The sequence below is a fragment of the Nerophis ophidion genome, linkage group LG23 (genome assembly GCF_033978795.1).
Source record: "Nerophis ophidion isolate RoL-2023_Sa linkage group LG23, RoL_Noph_v1.0, whole genome shotgun sequence".
NCBI classification, from domain to species: Eukaryota; Metazoa; Chordata; class Actinopteri; order Syngnathiformes; family Syngnathidae; genus Nerophis; species Nerophis ophidion.
This window is the reverse complement of record NC_084633.1, coordinates 2,241,170-2,258,921: the sequence shown is the minus strand read 5'-3', so window position 1 is coordinate 2,258,921 and position 17,752 is coordinate 2,241,170. Positions and strand designations below refer to the sequence as shown.

The following is a 17,752-nucleotide window of genomic DNA, read 5'->3' as shown; positions in this document are numbered from 1 at the left end:
ATGTGTGTGTGTGTGTATATATATATATATATATATATATATATATATAAATATATATATGTGTATCTATGCATATATATACAAATATGGGTGTATATATGTATGTATGTATATATGTATATATTATATATGTGTGTATATATATTATATATATATATATACATACATACATATACACACCCAAAAAATAAAAAAAATATGTATATATATATATATATACACACACACACACACACACACACTATGTATATGTATACGTATGTATAGATAGATAGTACTTTATTGATTCCTTCAGGAGAGTTCCCTCGGGGGGAAAAATAAATAAATAAAAAATAATAATAGTAAATAAAAAAATAAATAAATAAAAACTAAAAAAAAAAATATATATATATATATATGTGTGTGTGTATATGTATATATGTCTACATATGTATACAGTATATATATATATATATATGTGTGTGTGTATATGTATATATATATGTCTACATATATATACAGTATATATATATATACACATACATACAGTATATATATATATATATACACACACACACACACACACACACACATATATATATATGTATATACATGCATACAAACAAACATGTATATGTATGTATGTACTGTATTTATATATGGATATATAGCTAGCCATGTGTGTTTGTATCTGCGTGTGTGTGTGAGAAATACATTTAACATCACACAAGTAATACCGTATTTTCCAGACTATAAGACGATTCTTTTTTTCCCCAAGCTTTGGACCCTTTCGCCTATATTTCTTCGCTAACAACAACATTATGACATGGATTCAGCAAAGAAATCTCACAATGTATTAAAATTATCCACTTAAAAAAACTAATCAAACTCAGTGTTTGCAAATTATAAAAAAGTAGAATCCTCATAAACATCTTGAACCACATTAAAAAAGGAGGATTTTATTTCTCTCAAAGGATGAGTAAAGAGATCAATTATTTCTCTGTTTTGTTTGATCACTGTTACAGGCACCGTTTGGCAACAATTAAGGTATGTAAATAAACATTTAAAAAATATTTCCATCTATAAATCTCATTTCACAACATACAAGCATACATCTGTCGCTTCTAGTCCGGTGTGGCTAATATATGACGAAAAAAAACTTTTAAACTTCTAAAATGTATTGAGTGTGACTTATATACCGGTGCAGCTTATAGTCTGGAAAATACGATAGTGTTCTAGAGAGAAAAAAAACTTTAGAATTGTGTTTTTACATGATCTGTGATTTATCCCACATTATTTTCTTCTAGGCAGGGAAAAAACTCTTGGTTTCATAGGTTGATAAAAAACAATGTTGAATGAAATGAAAAACCAAAAGTCTGTGATTTAATGAAACTTGTTTTTTTCGAAATTGCTTTTCTTGAGCAAAATACAATAAAAATGAATACATAAAACAGGTATACTTACGCCAAACATTTGCCTGAGGTCCGGGTCTCTGAATCTGAAGGGGATGTTGGACACATGAAGTCTTTTGGGTTGGGCTTTGCTGTCTGTGTTCTCAGGTACAGTCTGTGTTGGTGGATGGCTGTCTGTCTGAGAGGTATCATCCGTCTGCTGGAGAACACAAAGTACCTTACTAAATTGCAAAGAAAGGGAAAAAAAACGATGTTCCTTATGATATTACTGTGTTCATTTAACTGTGTCACGTGTTCGGCGCACTTGTTGCGCGGAGTTGCCACTTCAAGGATGCACAACGACCAGTCAGCAGGAGTGCAGGTAAGAAACTGATTTTAATGTAATCAAACAAAAGAACACTGACACAAAAGTGGAAAAATAAAGCGCGTGCCTACGCACGGAAGCTAACACTAAACTTAGCAGGATACAAAAAGGGTTCCAAAACGGTGACGTGCCGAACGCATGCGAAGCTAAGACGGAACTTAGCACAACTAAAGCAGAGATAAGCAGAGGATACATAAGTGATTGTTGCCGTTAGCAAATAATGAGCCGAGGACGAACTGAGGAATCAGGTGGGCTTGAATACACAAATAATAATCAAAAACAGGTGTGTGACAGGAGCCCGTGAGGAGGAGCACACTACGTTGCCATGGTGACTAAACGGGGAAGTGCTCAAACACAACGAATCGGCAGAGTCCAGAACTAAACATCAACAAACACATATAAACGGCAAAACAATAAACGATCCGCATAGCGGATCGTGAAAAACTGCCGCGGTTCAATTGCCAATCGAAACCGTGCTTTGGAGATGATTGAATTTGCTGCATTTTAAAGAAGACCAGAGAAAACAATACAAGGTAATATATTGTTGTTAACTATTACGGCCATTGATTAGACCGCATAGAGGATGATTGATTGGTGCACACACAGACATCTACAAAACCCCAGCAGCAGAGTGTGTTTATCCTTTAGCTCGAAACCCAAGCGACCATTTCATCATTTAATGCATTTTGCCTTTGTTTATAAGTTGCGTCAAAACATTTCTATTCCGCAGCGTCTTCTTGTTCAAGGGGTGGCACTGGTGGCTACCTCTGCTACAATCGGGCAGAAGGCGTTTACACCCTGGACAAGTCGCCACTTCATGGCAGGGCCAACACAGATAGACAACATTCACACTCACATTCACACACTAGAGCCATTATAGTGTTGCCAATCAACCTATCCCCAGGTGCATGTCTTTGGAGGTGGGAGGAAGCCGGAGTACCCGGAGGGAACCCACTCAGTCACGGGGAGGACATGCAAACTCCACACAGAAAGATCCCGAGCCCGGGATTGAACCCAGGACTACTCAGGACCTTCGTATTGTGAGGCAGACGCACTAACCCCTCTTGCATCGTGCTGGAATATAAAACATGTTTTCAGTTATTTCACCTTGAGTACATAACTACATGTGTTCATTCATAGTTTTGATGCCTTCATTGATAATCAACAATGTAAATAGTCATGAAAATAAAGAAAAAACATTGAATGAGAAGGTGTGTCCAAACTTTTGGCCTGTACTGTAGCTAAATAAATGAGATAAGATCTACAACAACTTAATATTTGTATCATGGAACTTGGTTTGACTCAACTAGTAACAGTTAAACAAGGCTCATTCTGTGTCAATACACAGAAGAAACATGCAAAGGATTCACTGGGTTGTAAATGTTAATAAACCTAACACAGTAACAATAAACTTGTTTTTAAAATGTTAACATTGTTCACTCGATGGCTTTGTCTTTTTCAAAAAGAGCTAAGATTTTCTTGTTTTCGTGCAAAATTTGCAAAAATATTGCTTCCATCATAGCTTATCAAAAGGGACGAAAAGTGCATATACATGTACTTTTTCCTGAACATATAGTTTCTCCAGAAGACAATTAAAAAGCCTTCAACTCTAAAACATTTCAAACTGTTAACTATTGTGCATCAATTTAAGCATTTTGACTGTGTTTTTATTGAACACAATTTAAGTTAAAGTACCACTGATAGTCACACACACATTAGTTGTGGTAAAATTACCCATCCCCTTGTTCTAGCCCCTGGGAGGTAAAGGGAGCTGTGAGCAGCAGCGGTGGCCGCGCTTGGGAATCATTTTTGGTGATTTAACTCCCAATCCAATTCCAACCCTTGATGCTGAGTGCCAAGCAGGGAGGGAATGGGTCCCAATTTTATGGTCTTTGGTATGACTCGGCCGGGGTTTGAACTCACGACCTGCCAATCTCAGGGCGGACACTCTAACCACAAGGCCCCTCAGCAGCCAAAAGGTAAAAAAAACATCCCTATTCATTAACAGTGCTGCCATATTTTCGACAGACATGTCGCACTACAGATTATTCTAGCCATGGTGGTGTACCAGCCAGGGTTAAATTATCTCAATGTTGTACCAAATGCACACTATAGCCAACAAATATTGGCTGAGGTGGTACATTGCCATTATGCAAAACCCACTTTTCTTACTTAATGTCTGTTTGGAATCTGCGAAAGTCCTGAAAATAGTGTAATCCAACTATGGGGACATTGATGAAATATTTATAAAACAACCTTGCCTTCCTTCAAACTTCCTCTAAATGATGGATATCTCCAAATATGTTAGACGTTTACTGATGTGCTTTGCACAAATCTCGCATTGTAGTAGTCGCTGTGGTCAAAAAATTCCTTCTTTTTCTCTATCCATCCATCCATTTTCTACCGCTTATTCCCCTTTGGGGTCGCGGGGGGGAAGCTTGGTGCCTATCTCAGCTACAATCGGGCGGAAGGCGGAGTACACCCTGGACAAGTCGCCACCTCATCACAGGGCCAACACAGATAGACAGATAACATTCACACTCACATTCACACACTAGGGCCAATTTAGTGTTGCCAATCAACTATCCCCAGGTGCATGTCTTTGGAAGTGGGAGGAAGTCAGACTACCCGGAGGGAACCCACGCATTCACGGGGAGGACATGCAAACTCCACACAGAAAGATCCCGAGCCCCGGGATTAAACCCTGACTACTCAGGACCTTCGTATTGTGAGGCAGAAGAACTAACCCCTCTGCCACCGCGAAGCTTTACTAATTACTTCCAACTTATTTCGAAGCTTCTGTCTGATTTATATGAACACGTTTAATTTCAATGCAATTTGCTATCAATCTGCGAGATGCACAAAATGTCTACAACAACAAAAAAAGGAAATTATTCTACACATTCAGTATTTAGTGGCTGCAGTGAGTCACCGTGTATCTTCAAATCTCAGCTTCAAAGTACATATTGCTACTCAGTGCAACTCTTGCTCAATGTTAAGCTGAAATCTGTACTTAGTTTTATTGCATCAGCAGTAAAAAACATTTCACAGACATAGGATGTTGAAAAGTGTAGCAAAATGGCATAAACCACATACCAGTCCTTCCTCATTTCTACCATCGTTAGGTGAAGCAGATATTTTTATTCTGGTATCGTCACTTAGTTTCCTCGCCGCTAATGTTTCCTCTGTTTTTCTTCAAATTTATGTCACAAACTTCTTCATCTCTCCAAATCCAATAGCTCTGTACAAGTGTTCCTGTGACCTCACTACTTCTACTGGGTAGAAAATAGAGCATGTTTATTAGATTGACCACTGCTGCCATCTAGCTGTACGTTTCTGTAATGTTCTAACATGAATACTAGAGTGTAGACACATAAAAATCTGTCTTAGTGTCTGATCAGTATGGAATAACCGGTTTCCTGTTAAGTCTTTGGTCATCGTAGTCTTGTGCAGTGAGTGTTCCCCATATATACTTTATATATATTTCCTAGATCCTTGCATGTCGTTAGTGTTTGTGTATGTTTTGGACATTACAGACATTGATTTTGTATTTTTTGGTATTTAAATTGTTTTTTGAGCTGCAGACTACCATCACCGTTCCTGTCCTACCTGCATTTGGGCCCACTTGCCATGCCACCACACCCAAATTTTGACATTTTTGGCATAAACAAGTTTGACTTATCTTAATTTGACTCTATTTACAAAAAAGAAAAAGAAAAATCACGATGGTGCGATTAAAATAATTTTTCTATTGCTGGGTTTTCAATTGACCTCGAGGCACGTTCGGTTTTCAGGCAATGGTCTAGATCAGGGGTGTCAGCCTTATTTTAGATCGGGGGCCACATGGAGAATTTTATGGGGCAATAACAACCCAAGACCTCAACAGTGGAACAGTCGGAAGATGACTGCTAACCCTATGGAGCGTCAAAACGGCTGGAATGGCGGAAGAAGGCTGCAGTAGAAAAGGGTCCCCATTCGTCTTGGACTGCATGCAACTGGACCCTAACTCGGATCTGTCAATGATCGTGTGGTGAATGTTTGTGCACCAGTCTCCCCACGTTAAACAAAGTCACGCACAGGCATCCTCCCTAAAGGGATACCCCCTACCAAGAGGGCCGTCATACTCGCTTCAAGTGACCGCCAATGATGACTCCATTGACATAACGAGTGTAGAGTTGCTGTGATTGTGACGCTAATGAGAACAAGGAAAAGTTTGTTTGCAGTACATTTTTGCGACAAATATCTCATCTACAATTCATGTCTGCAGTAATTTCTATGGTGTGAAGTTCATATTTTGTCTCATTATTTAGTTGTAGATGTCCCTGTTGTTCAGCAATATTTGCTCGCGATATCAAGATTCTGTATATGCTGTTCAAATGCAAACACCAAAAACGCTATCATGTGGTCATGCGTGTCGAATAAAGCAATTGGCTTTCCCGCAAAACAACAACTAAGATTTTAGATTCTGTTGGGAAAAACGACTATGACCATCCATCCATCTTGGTGGCATCCTGACCAGATGCCCGAACTACATCATCTGGCCCCTCTAGATGTGGAGCAGCGGCTTTACTTTGAGCTCCCCCCGGATGAGAGAGCTTCTCACCCTCTCTCTAAGAGAGAGCCCCGCCACCCAGCGGAGGAAACTCATTTCGGCCGCTTGTACCCGTGATCATGTCCTATCGGTCATAACACCAAAGCTTATGACCGTAGGTGAGGGATAGGTACATAGATCGACCAGTAAATTGGATTGGACCAACAATCACAAAATGTTTGACTAGGACTTAACATGATGTTAGTTTATTGCACAAGCAGGTCTTACAAGTTCAGTGGTTCTTCACCTGGGTTCGATCGACCCTGGGGGTTTGATGAGTCGGCCTCAGGGGTTCGGTGGAGCCTCCGCCACTGAGGTCAAGACACACCCGAATCATCGTGTGAATAAAAACTTCTCCCAATTGAAAAAAAACAACTTTATTTTTCACTAAAGAAGGGTTTGGTGAATGTACACATGAAACTTGTGGGGTTCGGTACCTCCACAAGGTTAACAACCACTGTATTAGTTATATTTAGGCATAGTAACCACAAAAAAACACAAACTAATGCAATTTATTGTCCTTTCTTTACGTATAGTTCTGCTCTCAAACATTGCTAATAGAGTAAAAAATCACTAAGTTTCTCAAACAAAACCTAAAATTTTACAAAGTGATGGCAGCAGACACAAGCATGGTCCGATTGTACTCCACCAGATGATGAAAGTGATATTTTCAGGAGCCATTTTTCTCTTTCTTTATTACCTTTATGACCACTTCTTTCGGACTCCATAAAAGCTATTTCCTATCTCTCTATTTGAATGACTGGAACACCCAAGAAGAGAAGGGATATAAAACATTTTCTGATCTAACTCCACACTCGCTCTCACTTGTTTTGATGCTACTCTCAAGCTGCTTGACCATCGAGTGAATTAAGCCCCAAAGAAGGAAAACGGACGTGACGACATGCAACCCAGCTGTTGCATCTATTGCTTTTTTTCATACACCCACAAAGCGCTGCTGATGGAACCGGTGGTTGAGGATCTCTACTGTAGAGGACACTAAGGAGTCCGTTAAGTGTTTGTCAATATACCTTTTAAAAAGCAGGAGTATGTTTGTGTCACTGGGACGCTGCAGCATGAAGGGAGCATGCACTCCGCTGTTTCAAGCTCTGCTACGATGAACTCAGGACTCGGTATCGCAGTCTAAAGATAAACAGATGTGTGATCTGTCCCATTCACTCTGAAAAAGTTCAATACTGATGATAAGATGATGAAAGTCAAAATGCTCAATATGGTTTGTTCAGGTTGGTTCAACCTTCTTCTCCCGCCAGTTTCAATCCATTGGTATGTATAGGGGTGAAAAGAAGAATTTTATCATATGACTAAATGTTTTTTTTTGGTCTAAAAAAACATCAATGCTAAGCAACTTCCAAATTATCCAAACATAATGAATGAATGAATTACATTTATAGAGAGCTTCTTCGCAATTGTCTCAAAGCGTTTTATTTATGGAAATTAGGGTTGTCCCAATACCAATATTTTGGTACTGGTACCAAAATGTATTTCGATACTTTTCGATACTTACCATGCTTTTCTACATAAAGGGGACCACAAAAAATGTCGTTATTGGCTTTATTTTAACAAAAAAAATTATGGTACATTAAACATATGTTTCGTATTGCTATTAAAAAACAATTATTCCTTATGTAAAATAGTGAACATACCAGACAACTTGTCTTTTAGTAGTAAGTAAACTAACAAAGGCTCCTAATTTGGCTGCTGATTTATGCAGTAACATATTTTGTCATTCATCAATCTATTATTTTGTCAAAATAATTAAGGACAAGCTGTAAAAATAAATTATTAATCCATTTGTTCATTTACGGTTAATATCCGGTTAGTTTCCGTTTCAACATGTTCTATCTACACTTCTGTTCAAATGTAATAATCACTTATTCGTCTGTTGGTTGGATGCTTTACATTAGTTTTGGATGATACCATAAATTTGGGTATCAATCCGATACCAAGTAGTTGCATTATCATACATTGGTCATATTCAAAGTCCTCATGTGTCCAGGGACGTATTTCTTGAGTTTATACACATAATATCAATTTTAACAAAAGGAAAAAACATTGTGTGATAAAAAAAATTGATGTAGTCATAGTAGTATTGGCTAAATATACGCTCCTGTAGTTAGTATCATTACAATGGATGTTGGGTGTAGATCCACCCATGACATTCGTTTACATTCAGGCTCGCTAGCTTTTTTTAGCAGTGACGCCGGTGACCAATCGTATCTTCCTACGGTGTGTAGTGAAGCATGTTTAGCTATTCCTCGTCCTGCAGGGATGATACTTGTAAGAAACGTACTTTATTTTTCGCCATGGGGGCGAGGATTTGTGATTTAAAAGTAGCTAAAACACTGCCGGCTGCGAATGGATGTTCGCCACTAGCTAGCTAGCCATGTGTTAAAGCACCTCTTCCTGAGGGCGTTTCAGTGTTATAACTTCACCTTTATCGTCAGTTTTTAGACCAAAATGCGTCCCTTCTCCCTTTTCTGTCTACACACTGTGTCTGCGTGTAAGTACTCCGTGAATGTGCGCTGCCGAACGTGCCCCTCTGCTCGTAAAACCAGCAATGTCACAATGTGAAGACGCGCCGTCAGGCCCGGGAATCGGTACATTTCGAAAAGAGTATAGTACGGTTTTTGGTTAATTAGTACTGCGATGCTATACTAGTAACTGTAAAACCCTAATGGAAACCCATCCATTCAAAACGGTGTTAAAATGCTGTTATGTTAAAAAGTAGAGAGAAAGAGTTTTTTTTTTTTTTGCTGTCATGCTCACATACACCAATGCTACCATTCCTCCATCTATGTCTTCTCTCTCTGTCTCCGGCTCACAGTCCCAGGCCTCAAACCTTCTAAAAATACAGCCTGCACAAATGTGTGTGTGGGTGTGTGAGCTTGAAAAGAAGCAGCATAAGGCCAGCAGACTGTGAGTCTTACACGCAATGCCTAAGTATACATCGGAACACGGAAAGAAGTGTGCATGTACACAGCCACAACTGCCATCTGCGCAGAGCTCGTTGGTGGCAGCAACATCCGCCTACACTTGCACCGAGGACACAAAACAAGCAAACACACCGCATCTCGTCCCGCTCTGGCATCAGAAATTGAAATAGGTAAGCAAGGAAAAACTTGAGGAGGCGCGTTCGATGACACGTGGGTGAAGTCAAGCCGAGGCTATAGCTAAAAATCGTTGCCTGTGAACACGGGGCGAAATAAAATCGACTCAGTCTACATTTCTGGAAAAAAAAAATTCTGATTCTGATGCTGTAATGTGATCAGATTGTAAGGGTCAGATGCAAAAAGAAAAAAACAGAGAAATAAGCGACAGAAAAATCGATTTTATTGAAAACTGTGTTTACACTCTTAGGCTATTTCTACACTAGGGTTATCCAGGATAAATCCCACCTAACCTTATCCACACACACACAATGCCACCGTTTAAGCCCTCATATCCCCTCCGTTCGCCAGCTCAACGCGACCTAGTACGCATGCGCAAAAAAAAAAAATGCGCGTGTCATTGTCACCTCAGACCTGGAAGTGTGTCCTTACCCTGTGTTTCAATGTAGATTATTGCCACATTCCTCTTAACAGTAAACCTTGCTTGCCTCACCATCAGCAGCTGTTAGACTATTGTAGTTAATCACACCTGAGCCATCATACATGAATCATATCTTTAATGGACGTTTGAAAGTAAACAATGTGAATTTTCCGAAAATTGGCGGTTGTACTTGAAGGCCGCAACCACTTCATGGCTTCACAATAGTTACAGAGTACACAACTAGACGTTCAGTAATCGCTTGACATACATGGCGGACAATAACTGATAGTTTTTTCCACTAAGTAGAATCACAGCTGACCTGGACATTCAACGTTCTTTTGCCATTCTCTGACACAACACAGTCGGTGACAAACAAATCCCACCAGACTGCTGTCTTCCAGGGTGTATCCAAAACCGTCGCTCAACATTGCTATGTTGCCGTCTGAGATGTGTTGTATCCCAAATAGCTGCATTGCTCGTTTCCTTCTCTTAAGTATTCATTTGTGATTTGGCATGTCTGGATGACTCGCCACCATCTTTCTAGAGGTTGCCGCCGAGTTACCGAACGGGTTGCTATGAAGCTGGCCGTGGCGCGTTCTTTGTGATGTCACTTCCTGTGTAGGGCCGCGGTCTTTCTGGCGTCACTTCCTCTCCGAACTCAGAGCTAAGAGCCGATGATTCAAGAAAACCCATCCATCCATCCATTTTCTACCGCTTATTCCTTTTTGGGGTCGCGGGGGGCGCTGGCGCCTATCTCAGCTACAATCGGGCGGAAGGCGGGGTAAACCCTGGACAAGTCCGCCACCTCATCGCAGGGCCAACACAGATAGACAGACAACATTCACACTCACGTTCACACACTAGGGCGAATTTAGTGTTGCCAATCAACCTATCCCAGGTGCATGTCTTTGGAGGTGGGAGGAAGCCTGGAGTACCCGTAGGGCCCCACGCATTCACGAGGACAACATGCAAACTCCACACAAAAAGATCCCGAGCCTGGGATTGAACCCAGGACTGCAGGACCTTCGTATTGTGAAGCAGACGCACTAACCCCTCTTCCACCGTGAAGCCCGATTCAAGAAAACAGTCTAAAAAAAATGTCCAAGGAGGGGAGGCTGGTTTAGTGTAACTGAAACGGGCTTTGGCTAAATAATTATGCGTTTAAGGAGTTATCTGGCTGAGTGTGGATAGGGCCTAGAACCTGGACTACTGTTTTCTAGAAAGGTTAGTTTGCTAGAAAAGACTTGATAAATAATAAAACTTCTGTGCATTTGCAAGGTTTGCATGCAATGGTACCAAAGTAAAGATGAGATTTTTGATACTTAATGTAAGCATGTATTTTCTACTGTATAGTAAAAACATTAAGTTCTTTTTCAGTAGGGCTGCAACTTACAATTGTTTTAATAAAGTTGAAAAGTTAAAGTCCCAACGATAGTCACACGCACACTAGGTGTGGTGAAATTTGTCCTCTGCATTTGACCCGTTCCCTTGTTTCATTCCCTGGGGGTGAGGGGAGCAGTGAGCAGCAGCGGTGGTCGTGCTTGGGAATCATTTTGGTGATTTAACCCTTAATTCCAACCCCTTGATGAGTGCCAAGCAGGGAGGTAATGGGTCCCGGGGATTGAACTCACGACCTTCGGTCTCAGGTCGGATACTCATTCACAACCCTAAAATGAAGTATTGTTGACGGTTTTGAACGTATATTTAAAGTGATTCAGAGGTAGTACTGATAACTCCCATTCGCTGCATTGCTAGCCAAGCGAAAGCAATTGTTTACAGCCGTGCATTAAGTAACACCAGATGCTACTCTAGAAAAATAAATACAAATACATTTTCAGATTAAATAGTCTTGCGGGCCAATTGTAGTTCACTAGATAGTAAAAGTTTATGTAAACTTTTCAAGTATTCAATATCACAATTGGTCAAATGCTAACATATGTGCGTGTATACAGACAATTGCCGTTTTTACCTATATATAATAGCCATGTCGGACATTTTTAAGTGGCATTAAAAAACATTAAATGTGATCTGCGTATACCTGTAGAAATCCTGATTCAGTACAATCAGCAAATTTTATCCAGCACTCTCAGGGGTATTTAGCTGCTTTTATTTACCTAAATGTATATAGGTGCGAACATAAACATTCAAGGCAGGCTATAAACTACAATTGTATTTTTTTTTTTTTTTTGTAATTTACTTTACAAAAGAAAAGCCTGGTATACTTCTCTTGTTGCCTTATTTGTATTTGACTTTATTAAATTGATATATATTATTGTTTGGTGCAGCTGGGCCAGAGGAGGAGGGGATGGAAAGAGAAAAAAAGGAAGACGGAGGGGGAAATTGTGGGGGACAAAAGGGGAATAAGACAAAGAGACAACAACAGCAAATACCACAAAAATAACAACAACAGAACATCAGCAAATACGATATGTACAAATATGATGGTAAAAGTGATAGCGAAGAAGCAGTTAGTGAAATAAATACTGATAACACAGAAATGACAATGAACATTATTACACTACAAATGGAGCAATACAAATACCAATAGAAATAGCACTATTGATAATGAATAATAATAATAATTTCCTCTATAATCAACAATACAATTGTTTAAAATGCAACAATAAATTTAGGTAATGACAACTTGAAATACAAAAGAAAGGGAACTGTATTAACCTTGTAGATTGTTATAGTAACAATAGGTTAAGCTTTGTTAGTGTGTCGTGTGTTACCCAGTTTGAAAACTGTATTAAGCGACTCACTGACATTAACAAATCTTTGTCAATGACATGTTGTAATTGACATTGTCTATGCAGCCCCATTTAGCGATAATTTGCGATAAGTTTATAACACGAGTGTTTTGTTTTATGAACTTATTCCTGACACATATGGACTCTGGACTGAGCGCCACTGCACAAATTACACCATTTTTGACCTTCATTTTAACACGTTTTACCTTTTTATGCATCACCATTCAGCCAAAAACATCCAAGCAGGGTCTCCGGGGCCCAAATCCCTACTGAGACCTCGTCTACTCACCCTGAACAAAATAAATAATTCTGGCCCAATTCAGTCGACGTCAAATATTATATTAATATCGCCGAGTAGCTGTATTCAGCTGTTATTGTTGCTTTCATGTTATTTTAGGACTCACATTCTTTGCTGGCGCAAGGAGCTGAAGCGTGTGGAGTGACAGGAAGAGAGAGGGAGAGCGAGGACGTGGCAAAGATGAGGGAAGAAAAATAAAAAATCCGGCAGGGATGTGGGGGAAGAAGCACAGCAGACAGCTAGACTGGGAGGAGAAAACTGATGAGGCCTCCAGATGCCCAGGCTTCTTTTTTGCTGCCGATGTATTTTTGTTTCTTTTATTCTACAGTATATTATTGTTGAATTATTTTGACATAAAAGTCATACACCATTGACTTACTTTTTTTTGAACAACTTTAATCATCTTAAGGTCTCAGTTCTGACTTGTTTAATAATTGGGGTCGAGAGGTGTACTCATGCAAACCGACAGGCTGCAAGAGTGCTCTTAAAAGTATCAAATAATAAAAGTTGCATATTACTTACATATACAAAGTCTCCAAGGCAGAAGTGTATTATATATTATATAATAGTAGTAGGGGCAGCACGGTGGAACAGGGGTTAGTGCGTCTGCCTCACAATACGAAGGTCCTGAGTAGTCCTGGGTTCAATCCCGGGCTCGGGATCGTTTTGTGTGGAGTTTGCATGTTCTCCCCGAGACTGCATGGATTCCCCACTGGTACTCCGGCTTCCTCCCACCTCCAACGACATGCACCTGGGGATAGGTTGATTGGCCAAACTAAATCGACCCTAATGTGTGAATGTGAGTGTGAATGTTGTCTATCTGTGTTGGCCCTGCGATGAGGTGGCGACTTGTCCGGGGTGAACCCTGACTTCCGCCCGATTTTAGCAGAGATAGGCACCAGGGCCCCCCGCGACCCCAAAGGGAATAAGCGGTAGGAAATGGATGGTTGGATAATAGTAGTATATAACAACAGGCATGTCCGGGCCATTCAGCTTACTGTGTCCTGATGTTATTGTTGCCACTGTACTTCAACTTGATTTAGGCCTCCATTAGTGACCTAAATCAATATTTATGGTGATTTAGGTCACCATAAACATTGCCAAAAGTATTACGCCACCTGCCTTGACTCACATATGAAGTTGAAGTTCTTAACCCACAGCGTTCAGTATGATGCCGTTCCACCTTTTGCAGCTATTAAAGCTTCAGCTCTTCTGGGATGGCTGTCCACAAGGTTGTGGGGTATGTTTATAGGACCATTCCAGCGCATTGGTGAGGCCACACACTGATGTTGGTCGAGAAGGCCCATGTCAGTCTCCGTTCTAATTCATCTCAGAGGTGTTCTATCGGGTCCGCACCAGACTCTGTCATCCATGTCTTTATGGACCTTGTTTGTGCACTGGTGCACAGTCATGTTGGAAGAGGAAGGGGCCCGCTCCAAGCTGTTCCCACAAGGTTGACAGTTTCACGCTGGAAATCACTGAGCTCCTGAGAGCCGCCCATTCTTTCACAAATGTTTGTAGAAACAGTCTCCATGCCCAAGTGCTTGATTTTATACTCCTGTGGGCGAGCCAAGTGATTAGGACAGCTGATTCTCATAATTTGGATGGGTGGCCAAATACTTTTGGCAATATAGTGTAGGTTAGAATTTTTCATACCGAATATTGTGTCAAAAAATAGATTTTCATTTGTAACTATTTTTAAAAGGGCTGTTTGTAACATTGGTACCGATATCGGTACCAAATTGTATTTTGATACTTTTTGGTACCTTTGTAAATAAGGGGGACCACAAAAATGGCATTTCTTGCTTTATTTTAACAAAAATGTTTCCGGTACATTAAACATTTGTTTCTTTTCGCGAATTTTTCCCCAAATAAAATAGTGAACATACAAGACTTAAATACAAAAAGACTTGTCTTTTATTAGTAATTAAACTAACAAACAAGGCTCTTATTGCTGATTATTATTATTATCAACGTTGTATTATTATTATTTATTTTAATTTACTCAATTGATTTATCTGTAAATATTATTATTTAGTTTTCTTGCTGTTTCTTTTTTGGGGAGGGTTGGTGGTGAAATCTTTGGAATATAAGCAAAAAAAATATTTTGACATTTCGGGCAGACAAACAGGTCGGGTCGCGGGGGCAACAGCCTAAGCAGGGAAACCCAGACTTCCCTTTCCCCAGCCACTTCGTCTAGCTCTTCCCGGGGGATCCCGAGGCGTTCCCAGGCCAGCCAGGAGACATAGTCTTCCCAACGTGTCCTGGGTCTTCCCCGTGGCCTCCTACCGGTTGGACGTGCCCTAAACACCTCCCTAGGGAGGCGTTCGGATGGCATCCTGACCAGATGCCCGAACCACCTCATCTGGCTCCTCTCGATGTGGAGGAGCAGCGGCTTTACTTTGAGTTCCTCCCGGATGGCAGAGCTTCTCACCCTATCTCTAAGGGAGAGCCCCGCCACACGGCGGAGGAAACTCATTTCGGCCGCTTGTACCCGTGATCTTATCCTTTCGGTCATGACCCAAAGCTCATGACCATAAGTGAGGATGGGAACGTAGATCGACCGGTAAATTGAGAGCTTCGCCTTCCGGCTCAGCTCCTTCTTCACCACAACGGATCGGTACAACGTCCGCATTACTGAAGACGCTGCACCGATCCGCCTGTCGAGCTCACGATCCACTCTTCCCTCACTCGTGAACAAGACTCCTAGGTACTTGAACTCCTCCACTTGGGGCAGGGTCTCCTCCCCAACCCGGAGATGGAACTTCACCCTTTTCCGGGTGAGAACCATGGACTCGGACTTGGAGGTGCTGATTCTCATTCCGGTCGCTTCACACTCGGCTGCAAACCGATCCAGTGAGAGCTGCAGAGTCTTGTCAACCAAGACAGCCCCACAGCATCCAGAGCCTTAAGGAACTCCGGACGGATCTCGTCCACCCCCGGGGCCTTGCCACCGAGGAGCTTTTTAACTACCTCAGCGACCTCAGCCCCAGAAATAGGAGAGTCCACCACAGATTCCCCAGGCACTGCTGCCTCATAAGAAGACATGTTGGTGGGATTTAGGAGGTCTTCGAAGTATTCCTTCCACCTATCCACAACATCCGCAGTTGAGGTCAGCAGAACACCATCCGCACCATACACGGTGTTGATAGTGCACTCCTTCCCCTTCCTGAGGCGGCGGACGGTGGTCCAGAATCGCTTCGAAGCCGTCCGGAAGTCATTTTCCATGGCTTCCCCGAACTCCTCCCTTGTCTGAGTTTTTGCCTCAGCGACCGCTGAAGCCGCACACCGCTCGGCCTGTCGGTACCTGTCCACTGCCTCCGGAGTCCTATGAGCCAAAAGAACCCGAAAGGACTCCTTCTTCAGCTTGACGGCATCCCTCACCGCTGGTGTCCACCAAGGGGTTTTAGGATTGCCGCCCCGACAGGCACCAACTACCTTGCGGCCACAGCTCCGATCAGCTTCCTCGACAATAGAGGTGTGGAACATGGTCCACTCGGACTCAATGTCCAGCACCTCCCTCGTGACATGTTCGAAGTTCTTCCAGAGGTGGGAATTGAAACTTTGTCTGACAGGAGACTCTGCCAGACGTTCTCAGCAGACCCTCACAATGCGCTTGGGCCTGCCAGGTCGGTCCGGCATCCTCCCCCACCATCGCAGCCAACTCACCACTAGGTGGTGATCGGTAGAAAGCCCCGCCCCTCTCTTCACCCGAGTGTCCAAAACATAAGGCCGCAAATCCGATGACAAAACTACAAAGTCGATCATGGAACTGCGGCCTAGGGCGTCCTGGTGCCAAGTGCACATATGGACACTCTTATGTTTGAACATGGTGTTTGTAATGGACAAATTGTGACGAGCACAAAAGTCCAATAACAAAACACCACTCGGGTTCAGATCCGGGCGGCCATTCTTCCCAATCACGCCTCTCCAGGTTTCACTGTCGTTGCATACACGAGCCTTGAAGTCCCCCAGTAGGACAAGGGAATCACCCGGGGGAGCACTTTCCAGTACTCCCTCGAGTGTACCCAAAAAGGGTGGGTACTCTGAACTGCTGTTTGGTGCGTAAGCACAAACAACAGTCAGGACCCTTCCCCCCACCCGAAGGCGGAGGGAGGCTACCCTTTCGTCCACTGGGTTGAACTCCAACGTACAAGCTTTAAGCCGGAGGCAACCAGAATTTCCACCCCAGCCCATCGCCTCTCACTGTCGGCAACGCCATAGTGGAAGAGGGTCCAGTCCCTCTTGAGAGAAGTGGTTCCAGAGCCCTTGCTGTGCGTCGAAGTGAGTCCGACTATATCCAACCGGAACTTCTCCACTTCGCGCACTAGCTCAGGCTCTTTCCCCCCCAGTGAGGTGACGTTCCACGTCCCAAGAGCTAGCTTCTGTAGCCGAGGATCGGACCACCAAGTGCCCTGCCTTCGGCTGCCGCCCAGCTCACATTGCTCCCGACCTTTATGGCCCCTGCTATGGGTGATGAGCCCATTGGAGTGGTGACCCACGCTGCCTCTTTGGGCTGTGCCAGGCCGGGCCCCATGGGAACAGGCCCGGCCACCAGGCGCTCGCCATCGTGCCCCACCTACGGGCCTGGCTCCAGAGGGGGGCTCCGGTGACCCGCGTCCGGGCGAGGGAAATCTGGGTCCATGTTTTGTCTTCTTCATAGAGGTCTTCGAGCTGCTCTTTGTCTGATCCCTCACCTAGAACCTGTTTGCCTTGGGAGACCCTACCGGACAACATAGCTCCTAGGATCATTGGGACACGCAAACTCCTATACCACGATAAGGTGGCAGCTCAGAGAGGAGATAGAGGTCT

The 17,752-nt window shown here is 42.4% G+C and overlaps 1 protein-coding gene across 13 annotated transcripts in view; it reads right to left on the bottom strand.

The window, feature by feature from the left end:
* rbfox1 (RNA binding fox-1 homolog 1) overlaps positions 1-17,752 on the bottom strand; it is a 344,384-nt gene that overhangs the window by 107,058 nt on the left and 219,574 nt on the right. For 12 of the 13 annotated variants that reach the window (XR_009803976.1, XR_009803974.1, XR_009803975.1 and 9 more), the window contains one exon: positions 1,444-1,590. Coding sequence is in view for 10 of the 13 variants with exons in the window: in XM_061885348.1 (XP_061741332.1) it covers positions 1,444-1,590 (147 nt within the window). In the remaining 3 variants the exon portion in view is untranslated. The remainder of the gene's footprint in view (positions 1-1,443; positions 1,591-17,752) is intronic. The other variant, XM_061885347.1, reaches the window with a different exon arrangement.